This window comes from Lagenorhynchus albirostris, chromosome 6 (assembly GCF_949774975.1).
Source record: "Lagenorhynchus albirostris chromosome 6, mLagAlb1.1, whole genome shotgun sequence".
In the NCBI taxonomy this organism is placed as follows: domain Eukaryota; kingdom Metazoa; phylum Chordata; class Mammalia; order Artiodactyla; family Delphinidae; genus Lagenorhynchus; species Lagenorhynchus albirostris.
Window position 1 is genome coordinate 15,119,631 of NC_083100.1, and position 12,100 is coordinate 15,131,730.

Sequence of the window (12,100 nt, forward strand, 5' to 3'; positions counted from 1 at the left end):
GCACTTATTATCAACCAATGACAAAGAATAAAACTGTTGATATATTCATATTCATTCTTGGATTCTTTTGATTTTGTACCATATTTAGATTCTTTAGGGGCTTCTTTTCCCCATTCATCCTGAGTCCACTGAGGATTGTAAGAGCAACTACTCGCTCAGCCATCCCACATGGAGCACTTCCTCTTGAGTCAGGCCCTCCTTTTTTCTCATGCTGTGCTATCGTATCGTTGAAAAAGTCTAATCCACGTGGCCGGGCCTGGACTTGAATTGCTCTTCACTTCCGCTTTCCCTTTGCACAAAAGCCACTGAAATCTGTTCTGTGATTCCTCTCTTGTTTACATAATAGCTACCTCTGTCTTCTGTCATGTTTTCATTTTCCCTCGGGGAGAAAATGCTACTCTCCCCAGGATTCATGAGAAAAAATGAGGAGTATAGTTCAATTAGCAGTAGTCAGAAGCAAATCTTGGAGTGTTCCAAGTAAGTAGCAAGTGATGAAGCTAATGAAAATGGTAGTGGAGGCTAAGAAAGAAAGACGGAAGGCACCACCACCACAACAGTTTATCCCAATAAAAGGAGGTGGGAAGGGAAAGAGAAAAATTTACTTTTATTGCAAGAAAAATAGCAGATGAAGTAAGTGGGGGAAAAAACCCACAAGACAGCCACTGGCTACAGCTATAAAATTAAGAATCTTCATTTTTTAAAAATCAGACCATATCTTTGTACTTAAGAGTCTACAATATGATTGGTATTATCTTCAAATCTTCACAACACCCTTCTGAGTGGAACCTCTTGGGGGTCATGCATAGCAAAACGTGATACTGAGTTATAAAGAGGAACATTCCATTTCTAGACATCTCAGTTTATGACTCAAGTAGTGAAACCGCATGGTCTGCTCATAAGGAAAGTGTAGGGGATTCCATTCTCTAAAGTAAACATTCCAAAGAATTCTGAAATCAGCTACTGACCAGCCAGGACATCTTAAAAAAAACTGCTAGGGGCTGGGAAGCTGGAAAATGCCTAAATCCATCAAGGTTTGTTGGTTACAAGGAACAGAAATTGACTCCTGCTACATTAAGTAAAAAAAAGAAAAAAAAAGAAAAAAAATACTGAAAGGCTACAGAAATGCAGGAATAGCAGAGTGGTCAAAATTTCAGAAAATCCAGGAATCAGGAAAGCTCTGGAGAGCCAGGTAGCAGCAACCAAGGAACACTCCATTCAGGGCACTGCCATCAGGATACATGAGTTTAACTGAATTCTCTGGAATTCTTATCCACATGCTAAGAAGAGAACATCTTACCAGTGTAGCTTGGATCACCCATCCACTGTCCAGGGAAGAGAGAAGTCCTTGACTGGCCATCCCTCCAAGCCTGAAAGCAACAGAGAAAATGTAGGTGAGTCCCCCAAAGGAAGAAGAAGGGGTGCTGTGAAGGCAAAAACAGGTGTCCTCTACAGGACCCGTGCCATTTCTTTATTCGTGCTCTTCACTATTCTAACTCTCTCATCTAAAACCTCCCACCCTCATGGTCTACCTTCAACCCACCTTCTTTAAGAAGCCTCCTCCGGTTACTCCAACCCTTATTGACCTCTTCCTCTTCTTAACACATACAAGTAGTCATTCACATAATCATTGACTTGACAAATATCTTTGGGCCTTCACTATGTGCCCGGTACTCTACTGGGTACCCGTTCTGCAACTGACAGTCTTGCTTCTCCTCCCCGTGATATTCCAGGTATAACTGTTCGTATCTGAAAACTCGATTTAAGACTTAACAGCATGTATTGGTTGCTCATCAGTCTTTGATACCATGATAGGGATACATGATAGGGATAGGGATACATGATAGGGATCAAGTTTGGGCCAAATGCTACAACCTAGATACAGGCTCTGAAATTTTTTTCATAACTATATGCTACAACTAATAAAACCAAAGTAATTAGAGATATTTTCAAGACAGATCAATTCTAAGTGATAAAAGCAGAGATCCTCGGTTTACATTTAATTTGTAGTTATTAATCCGTTCAGTAAACTAATATTATCGAATGCCTTTACTATATAGGACACTTTACTAGGCAGAGCTGATATGCAGCAGCATACACTGGTACACTTGGATCAGTTGTCGAAATAGTGGAAACTCCCATGCCGGCTGGTGAATAGCCACTGTCCCAGGCCTTCCAGTGCCCCATCACCAGCCCAGCCAACCCCATGCCTATGGCACCTCTCCAGGACCCCTACATTCCCACAGTCCAGTGACTAGGAGTTAATCTCTGGCACACGACTCTGCTCCAGCCCTTAGGCCAGTGTCTGTTCTGATAAGTACCCTGTCATCCCTGTTGATAAATATTTTTAATATCACTTTGGTTCTAAGTACAGGAGTGGATACAAAAATGGGCAGGTCCTAAGGAGCTTAGGTGTGGAGTACTACCAACCATAAAAAAGAACAAAGTGGATGAATCTCAAAAACATTGTGCTAAGTGAAAGAATCCAGACACAAAAGAGTACATCCTGTACGATTCCATTTATATGAAGTTCTACATCAGAGAAAAACAAACTGTGATAATATAAATCATCCCTGGGATGAAATGGAGAAGAGGGTTATTGACTGGAAAGGGATCCAAAGAAACTTTCAGCAGTGATGGAAATGTTTTATAGAGGAGGGGTGTTTAACTTGCATGTAAATTATCTATTAAAAAAAAGCGCTTACTGTCCAATAAGGAAGATAATACCTCCAAAAATTAGTTTAACACTGGTCGGAAAGCCTAAGTCCCACAAGAGAGGCATAGCTAGAGCCTGCATGGCCAAGTGTTATAACCACCCTCTCTTGGGTTGTACAGCACTGTCTGGATTGAGTTCTTGTTCTTGTGACAGGAAGAGTTATTTTAGCTCCCTCAGTTTTCTCATCTGCAAAATGGTGACAATAATAGATACCTAAGGGGTTGTTGTGAGGGTCAAATGAGTTATCCATCGAAAACATGCAGAACATTTGGCCCATAGTAGGTACATAATTAATGTTCACTATTAATAAAACAATTATTGGACTCCAGAGAAAGAGGGCCATGTTCAGCTGGGAGAGCACTGAGGAAGCAGCGTTTGAGCTGAGTTTTGAAGAACTGTTTATACGATGTGGGCATGGGAAGATGGGAGGAAATTACATACATGTCGCTCACCTGGGTACTCCGTCCAAGAATTCTCTTCAGTGTCACTTCCTCATTATCCCTTTGGCTACGTTACCGCCCTCTCTACATGCTCTCAGAGCTCCCAATACTCTCTTGTACAGCACTTATTATATTTGCATTTAATCAATAAATTAATTGATTAATATTTAAGTATTTATTCCATATGTATCATACTTCTCCAGCAGACCAGAAGTTGCAGGTGGTCAAGAGGCTTACTTTTATAGACCCAGGTCCTAGCACAGAAACTTGCAGAAATTATTATTCAATAAATTAATAAATACATTATTTATCTTATATAAATCAAGTTATCATTTTACTCCATTCACCTCAATTCGGAGTATGTTTAGTGAACTGGTGGGCTGGGGTCCCTCCATGAGCTTAAGGGCTAGCTCTGCCACTTTCTCCAGGTGAACGCGGGGCAAGCTAGTTCTTTATATTCTAATCTCCTGATATGCAGACTAGGGTATAGTAAGAGTTCATCTGCATAAATTTCTTGTTACATATAAAGGAATGTTTGTAAAGCATTTTGCACATTTTGTGATGTGCCTATCACATAGTAAGTGCTTAAAAAATGGTAGCATCAAGATCATTCCCTTCACCCAACCTAAGAGAGTGGCATCACTCCACCCATGATGCTGTTATGCATCAAAATGTATCAAAGCACTCCTGACGATATGACTCCTCCTTCTCAAACTCCTCCCCCCAACTCCCAACTGACAGACTGTGGGATAAGGCTCAGTATGCTTTGTCTCCCTTGTACGTATCTTGCCCAAGAACGCATTGCAAAAAAATCTACTACAATACCAACCATTTGGCTTCCCTTTCCTTTTCCAACCCCAAGATTGTATTTTCCAATTTTTCCAATAGTGAGTTAATAAGTTTTGCAGAAGCGTTTTAGAATTTACAGAAATCTCACACCTACTCTATCTCATTTTACATTTAAATCAACCTCATTATAACATTTTTCAATATGAGATAAGAAAATTAGAAAGAGGTAATATAATCCATCCCAGGACACAAAGAGAGCAAGGACTAGGGCCAGGATTTCAAATCCAAGTCGTCCAGCTCTGAACCTTACATTCTTTGGCTTCTGGCCTAGAAGTAACTTTCTAGAAATTTCTACTGTAGGAGAAGAATGATATTTCTGAGTGTCTTTCAGTATGGGTATGATGAGGCCCAATACCTGATTCCTTCCGACCCCAGGTCTAAACTCCAGGGAAATCAGATGGTACTTGATAAACACAGCCTGAGGCTTCAAGACTTTAATCAGTCACTGTCCTCATATGAATTTTCTGGAGCAAGAACTCAGCTGAGTCAAGTCCAAGCTCCAGCAAGTAAGAATCATTGGAAAAACTCCCACCTTGAAGAGATGGTGAAACAGACTGTCACATTAGTAGAGAAAAATAAAGCACTAGGTGTAACGGCCTCCAGAGTTGACCAGATAGGATCATCCAAACATTGCTGGACTCTGCTTCTATTTTTTTCTCCTGCATCAAATTTTATTCAGATCCAATGAGGTGGAGTTATTTCCTTTTTTTACCCTTGTTAATTATCTCCTTGGGTATATATATATATACACACACACACACACACACACACAAATATATATATATATTCAAGGCTAATTGTAAGAGTTCTTTTTACCTTAATAAGGATACTAAGTGAGGAGATAAATGTGAAAGTACCTAGGATTTTCAAGGCACATATGGGTATTTAATAAATGCTTATTAACCTGGAATCTGCTGAAGTTTCTTTCTGGGGCCTTTCAACTTTTCACAGCAGACACCAAGGTCTGCTTTTGTCCTAACCCTACCATGGAATTAAATATACCCATAATGCAGAGTTGTTTTGAAGCCTTAGTCCCTTGCCTAAGGATTTCTGACACATTAAAATACTATTAAGTAAAGTTTCGAAGTCAAAATAATCAGACTGCTTTTCACCACAAACCCTGGAGAAATAAAACTGCAAACAACTCATTAGAAAGGCTGAGAAGGATTCAATCCCTCCGGAGAAGTGTTGAAGTTCCTGGGAGAGGGCAACTTTAATTTATAAAGAGTTGTTAACATTCACTTCCTCTAACAAAAGCCTTTAAAGCTAGTAAGGCACAGATACAGTATTTAAAATCAAGTCTGGAAAGTCTCCCAGCCAGCTTCCGGCAAGAAGGCGGAAGAGTAAGACGAGGAGATCACCTTCCTCCCCACAGATACACCAGAAATACATCTACACGTGGAACAACTCCTACAGAACACCTACTGAACGCTGGCAGAAGACCTCAGACCTCCTAAAAGGCAAGAAACCCCCCACTTACCTGGGTAGGGCAAAAGAAAAAAGAATAAACAGAGACAAAAGGATAGGGACGGGACCTGCACCAGTGGGAGGGAGTCGTGAAGGAGGAAAGGTTTTCACACACTAGGAGCCCCTTCGCGGGCGGAGACTGCGGGTGGCACAGGGGGAAAGCTTCGGAGCCGCGGAGGAGAGCGCAGCAACAGGGGTGCGGAGGGCAAAGCGGAGAGATTCCCGCACAGAGGATCAGGGCCGACCGGCACTCACCAGCCCGAGAGGCTTGTCTGCTCACCCGCGGGGGCGGGCGGGGCTGGGAGCTGAGGCTCGGGCTTCGGTCGGAGCGCCGGGAGAGGACTGGGGTTGGCGGCGTGAACACAGCCTGCAGGGGGTTAGTGCGCCACGGCTAGCTGGGAGGGAGTCCGGGAAAAGTCTGGACCTGCCGAAGAGGCAAGAGACTTTTTCTTCCCTCTTTGTTTCCTGGTGCGCGAGGGGAGGGGATTAAGAGCGCTGCTTAAAGGAGCTCCAGAGACGGGCGCAAGCCGTGGCTGAAAGCGCGGACCCCAGAGACGGGCATGAGACGCTAAGGCTGCTGCTGCCGCCACCAAGAAGCCTGTGTGCGAGCACAGGGCACTATCCACACACCCCTTCCGGGGGGCCTGCGCAGCCCGCCACTGCCAGGGTCCCGGGATCCAGGGACAACTTCCCCGGGAGAACACACGGTGCGCCTCAGGCTGGTGCAGCGTCACGCCGGCCTCTGCCGCCGCAGGCCCGCCCCGCACCCCATGCCCCTCCCTTCCCCCAGCCTGAGTGAGCCAGAGCCACCAAATCAGCGGCTCCTTCAACCCCGTCCTGTCTGAGCAAAAAACAGACGCCCTCAGGCGACCTACACGCAGAGGCAGGGCCAAATCCAAAGCTGAGCCCCGGTGAGCTGTGAGAACAAAGAAGAGAAAGGGAAATCTCTCCCTGCAGCCTCAGGAGCAGCGGATTAAAGCTCCACAATCAACTTGATGTCTGTGGAATACATGAATAGACAACAAATCATCCCAAATTGAGGAGGTGGACTTTGAGAGCAAGATTTATTCTGTATAGCTTTGCTTCCACCATTTGTCCTAGGGTTCTATCTGTCTGTTTTTTTATTTTTGTTTTATTTTTTTCTTAATAATTACTTTTTTATTTTTATAACTTTACTATATTTTAGCTTACTTTATTTTATTTTACTTTATCTTCTTCCTTTCTTTCATTTTTTCCTTCCTTCCCTCCTTCCTTCCTTACTTCCTCCCTCCCTCCCTCCTTTCTTTCTTTCTTTCTTTCTACTTCTACTAATTCTTTCTTTCTACTTTTTCTCCCTTTTATTCTGAGCCGTGTGGATGAAAGGCTCTTGGTGCTGCAACCAGGAGTTAGTGCTGTGCCTCTGAGGTAGGAGAGCCAACGTCAGGACACTGGCCCACAAGAGACCTCCCACCTCCACATAATATCAAGTGGCAAAAATCTCCCAGAGATCTCCATGTCAACACCAGCACCCAGCTTCACTCAACGACCAGCAAGCTACAGTGCTGGACATCCTATGCCAAACAACTAGCAAGACAGGAACACAGCCCCACCCATTAGCAGAGAGGCTGCCTAGAATCATAATAAGTCCACAGACACCCCAAAACACACCACCAGATGTGGACCTGCCCACCAGAAAGACAAGATCCAGCCTCATCCACCAGAACACAGGCACTAGTCCCCTCCACAAGAAAGCCTACACAACTCACTGAACCAACCTTAGCCACTGGGGACAGGCACCAAAAACAATGGGAAATATGAGCCTGCAGCCTGTGAAAAGGAGACCCCAAACACAGTAAGATAAGCAAAATGAGAAGACAGAAAAACACACAGCAGATGAAGGAGCAAGATAAAAACCCACCAGACCTAAAAAATGAAGAGGAAATAGGCAGTCTACCTGAAAAAGAATTCAGAATAATGATAGCAAAGATGATCCAAAATCTTGGAAATAGAATGGACAAAATGCAAGAAACATTTAACAAGGACCTAGAAGAACTAAAGATGAAACAAACAACGATGAACAACACAATAAATGAAATTAAAAATACTGTAGATGGGATCAATAGCAGAATAACTGAGGCAGAAGAATGTATAAGTGACCTGGAAGATAAAATACTGGAAATAACTACTGCAGAGCAGAATAAAGAAAAAAGAATGAAAAGAACTGAGGACAGTCTCAGAGACCTCTGGGACAACATTAAACGCACCAATATTCGAATTATAGAGGTTCCAGAAGAAGAAGAGAAAATGAAAGGGACTGAGAAGATATTTGAAGAGATTATAGTTGAAAACTTCCCTAATATGGGAAAGGAAATAGTTAATCAAGTCCAGGAAGCACAGAGAGTCCCATACAGGAAAACTCCAAGGAGAAATATGCCAAGACACATGTTAATCATACTGTCAAAAATTAAATACAAAGAAAACATATTAAAAGCAGCAAGGGATAAACAATAAATAACACACAAGGGAATCCCCATAAGGTTAACAGCTGATCTTTCAGCAGAAACTCTGCAAGCCAGAAGGGACTCGCAGGACATATTTAAAGTGATAAAGGAGAAAAACCTGCAACCAAGATTACTCTACCCAGCAAGGATCTCATTCAGATTTGATGGAGAAATTAAAACCTTTACAAACAAGCAAAAACTGAGAGAGTTCAGCACCACCAAACCAGCTTTACAACAACTGCTAAGGAACTTCTGTAGGCAAGAAACACAAGAGAAGGAAAAGACCTACAATAATGAACCCAAAACAATTAAGAAAATGGGAATAGGAACATACATATCGATAATTACCATAAATGTAAATGGACTAAATGCTCCCACCAAAAGACACAGATTGGCTGAATGGATACAAAAACAAGACCCATATATTTGCTGTCTACAAGAGACCCACTTCAGACCTAGAGACACATACAGACTGAAAGTAAGGGGATGGAAAAAGATATTTCATGCAAATCAAAACCCAAAGAAAGCTGGAATAGCAATTCTCATATCAGACAAAATAGACTTTAAAATAAAGACTACTAGAAGAGACAAAGAAGGACACTACATAATGATCAAGGGATCGATCCAAGAAGAAGATAGAACAATTGTAAATATTTATGCACCCAACATAGGAGCACCTCAATACATAAGGCAAATACTAACAGCCATAAAAAGGGAAATCGACAGTAACACATTCATAGCAGGGGACATTAACACCCCACTTTCACCAATGGACAGATCATCCAAAATGAAAATAAATAAGGAAATACAAGCTTTAAATGATACATTAAACAAGATGGAATTAATTGATATTTATAGGACATTCCATCCAAAAATACCAGAATACACATTTTTCTCAAGTGCTCATGGAACATTCTCCAGGATAGATCATATCTTGGGTCACAAGTCAAGCCTTGGTAAATTTAAGAAAATTGAAATTGTTTCAAGTATCTTTTCTGACCACAAGGCTATGAGATTAGGTATCAATTACAGGAAAAGATCTGTAAAAAATACAAACACATGGAGGTTAAACAATACATTACTTAATAACGAAGTGATCACTGAAGAAATCAATTAGGAAATTAAAAAACACCTAGAAACAAATGACAATGGAGACACGACGACCCAAAATCTATCGGATGCAGCAAAAGGAGTTCTAAGAGGGAAGTTTATAGAAATACAATCCTACCTTAAGAAACAGGAAACATCTCGAATAAACAACCTAACCTTGCACCTAAAGCAATTAGAGAAAGAAGAACAAAAAAACCCCAAAGTTAGCAGAAGGAAAGAAATCATAAAAATCAGATCAGAAATAAATGAAAAAGAAATGAAGGAAACGATAGCAAAGATCAATAAAACTAAAAGCTGTTTCTTTGAGAAGATAAACAAAATTGATAAACCATTAGCCAGACTCATCAAGAAAAAAAGGAGAGAAGACTCAAATCAATAGAATTAGAAATGAAAAAGGAGAAGTAACAACTGACACTGCAGAAATACAAAAGATCATGAGAGATTACTACAAGCAACTCTATGCCAATAAAATGGACAACCTGGAAGAAATGGAAAAATTCTTAGAAATGCACAACCTGCCAAGACTGAATTAGGAAGATATAGAAAATATGAACAGACCAATCACAAGCACTGAAATTGAAACTGTGATTAAAAATCTTCCAACAAACAAAAGCCAAGGACTAGATGGCTTCACAGACGAATTCTATAAAACATTTACATAAGAGCTAACACCTATCCTTCTCACACTCTTCCAAAATATAGCAGAGGGAGGAACACTCCCAAACTCACTCTACAAGGCCACCATCACCTTGATACCAAAACGAGACAAGGATGTCACAAAGAAAGAAAACTACAGGCCAATATCACTGATGAACATAGATGCAAAAATCCTCAACAAAATACTAGCAAACAATGCAATAGCACATTAAAAGAATCATGCACCATGATCAAGTGGGGTTTATTCCAGGAATGCAAGGATTCATCAATATATGCAAAACAATCAATGTGATAAACCATATGATCATCTCAATAGATGCAGAGAAAGCTTTCGACAAAATTCAACACCCATTTATGAGAAAAAGAAACCCTGCAGAAAGTAGGCATAGAGGGAACTTTCCTCAACATAATAAAGGTCATATATGACAAACTCACAGCCAACATCGTCCTCAATGCTGAAAAACTGAAAGCAATTCCACTACGATTAGGAACAAGACAAGGTTGCCCACTCTCACCACTCTTATTCAACATAGTTTTGGAAGTTTTAGCCACAGCAATCAGAGAAGAAAAGGAATCCAAATCGGAAAACAAGAAGTAAAGCTGTCACTGTTTGCAGATGACATGATACTATACATAAAGAATCCTAAAGATGCTACCAGAAAACTACTAGAGCTAATCAATGAATTTGGTAAAGTAGCAGTATAAAAAATTAATGCACAGAAATCTCTGGCATTCCTATACACTAATGATGAAAAGTCTGAAAGTGAAATCAAGAAAACACTCCCATTTACCATTGCAACAAAAAGAATAAAATATCTAAAAATAAACCTACCTAAGGAGACAAAAGACCTGTATGCAGAAAATTATAAGACACTGATGAAAGAAATTAAAGATGATACAAATAGATGGAGAGATATACCATGTTCTTGGATTGGAAGAATCAACACTGTGACAATGACTCTGCTACCCAAAGCAATCTACAGATTCAATGCAATCCCTATCAAACTACCACTGGTATTTTTCACAGAACTAGAACAAAAAATTTCACAATTTGTATGGAAACACAAAAGACCCCGAATAGCCAAAGCAATCTTGAGAACGAAAAACGGAGCTGGAAGAATCAGGTTCCCTGACTTCAGACTATACTACAAAGCTACAGTAATCAAGACAGTATGGTACTGGCACAAAAGCAGAAAGATAGATCAATGGAACAGGATAGAAAGCCCAGAGATAAACCCACGCACATATGGTCACCTTATCTTTGATAAAGGAGGCAGGAATGTACAGTGGAGAAAGGACAGCCTCTTCAATAAGTGGTGCTGGGAAATCTGGACAGGTCCAAATAAAAGTATGAGATTAGATCACTCCCTAACACCATACACAATAATAAGCTCAAAATGGATTAAAGACCTAAATGTAAGGCCAGAAACTATCAAACTCTTAGAGGAAAACATAGGCAGAACACTCTATGACATAAATCACAGCAAGGTCCTTTCTGACCCACCTCCTAGAGAAATGGAAATAAAAACAAAAATAAACAAATGGGACCTAATGAAACTTCAAAGCTTTTGCACAGCAAAGGAAAGCATAAACAAGACCAAAAGACAAACCTCAGAATGGGAGAAAATATTTGCAAATTAAACAACTGACAAAGGATTAATCTCCAAAGTTTATAAGGAGCTCATGCAGCTCAATAACAAAAAACAAACAACCCAATCCAAAGATGGGCAGAAGACCTAAATAGACATTTCTCCAAAGAAGATATACAGACTGCCAACAAACACATTAAAGAATACTCAACTTCATTAATCATTAGAGACATGCAAATCAAAACTACAATGAGATATCATCTCACACCAGTCAGAATGGCCATCATCAAAAAATTTAGAAACAATAAATGCTGGAGAGGGTGTGGAGAAAAGGGAACACTCTTGCACTGTTGGTGGGAATGTAAATTGATACAGTCACTGTGGAGAACAGTATGGAGGTTCCTTAAAAAACTACAAATACAACTACCATATGACCCAGCAATCCCACTACTGGCCATATACCCTGAGAAAACCATAATTCAAAAAGAGTCATGTACCAAAATGTTCATTACAGCTCTATTTACAATAGCCCAGAGATGGAAACAACCTAAGTTTCCATTATCAGATGAATGGATAAAGAAGATGTAGCACATATATACAATGGAATATTACCCAGCCATAAAAAGAAACGACATTGAGCTATTTGTAATGAGGTGGATAGACCTAGAGTCTGTCATACAGATTGAAGTAAGTCAGAAAGGGAAAGACAAATACCGTATGCTAACACATATATATGGAATTTAAGGAAAAAAATGTCATGAAGCACCTAGGGGTAAGACAGGAATAAAGACACAG

The 12,100-nt window shown here is 40.5% G+C and overlaps 1 protein-coding gene across 20 annotated transcripts in view; it reads right to left on the minus strand.

Moving 5' to 3' along the window:
• KCNE4 (potassium voltage-gated channel subfamily E regulatory subunit 4) overlaps positions 1-12,100 on the minus strand; it is an 82,476-nt gene that overhangs the window by 34,895 nt on the left and 35,481 nt on the right. For all 20 annotated transcript variants that reach the window (XR_009541043.1, XR_009541038.1, XR_009541045.1 and 17 more), the window contains one exon: positions 1,298-1,367. Coding sequence is in view for 2 of the 20 variants with exons in the window: in XM_060151983.1 (XP_060007966.1) it covers positions 1,298-1,367 (70 nt within the window). In the remaining 18 variants the exon portion in view is untranslated. The remainder of the gene's footprint in view (positions 1-1,297; positions 1,368-12,100) is intronic.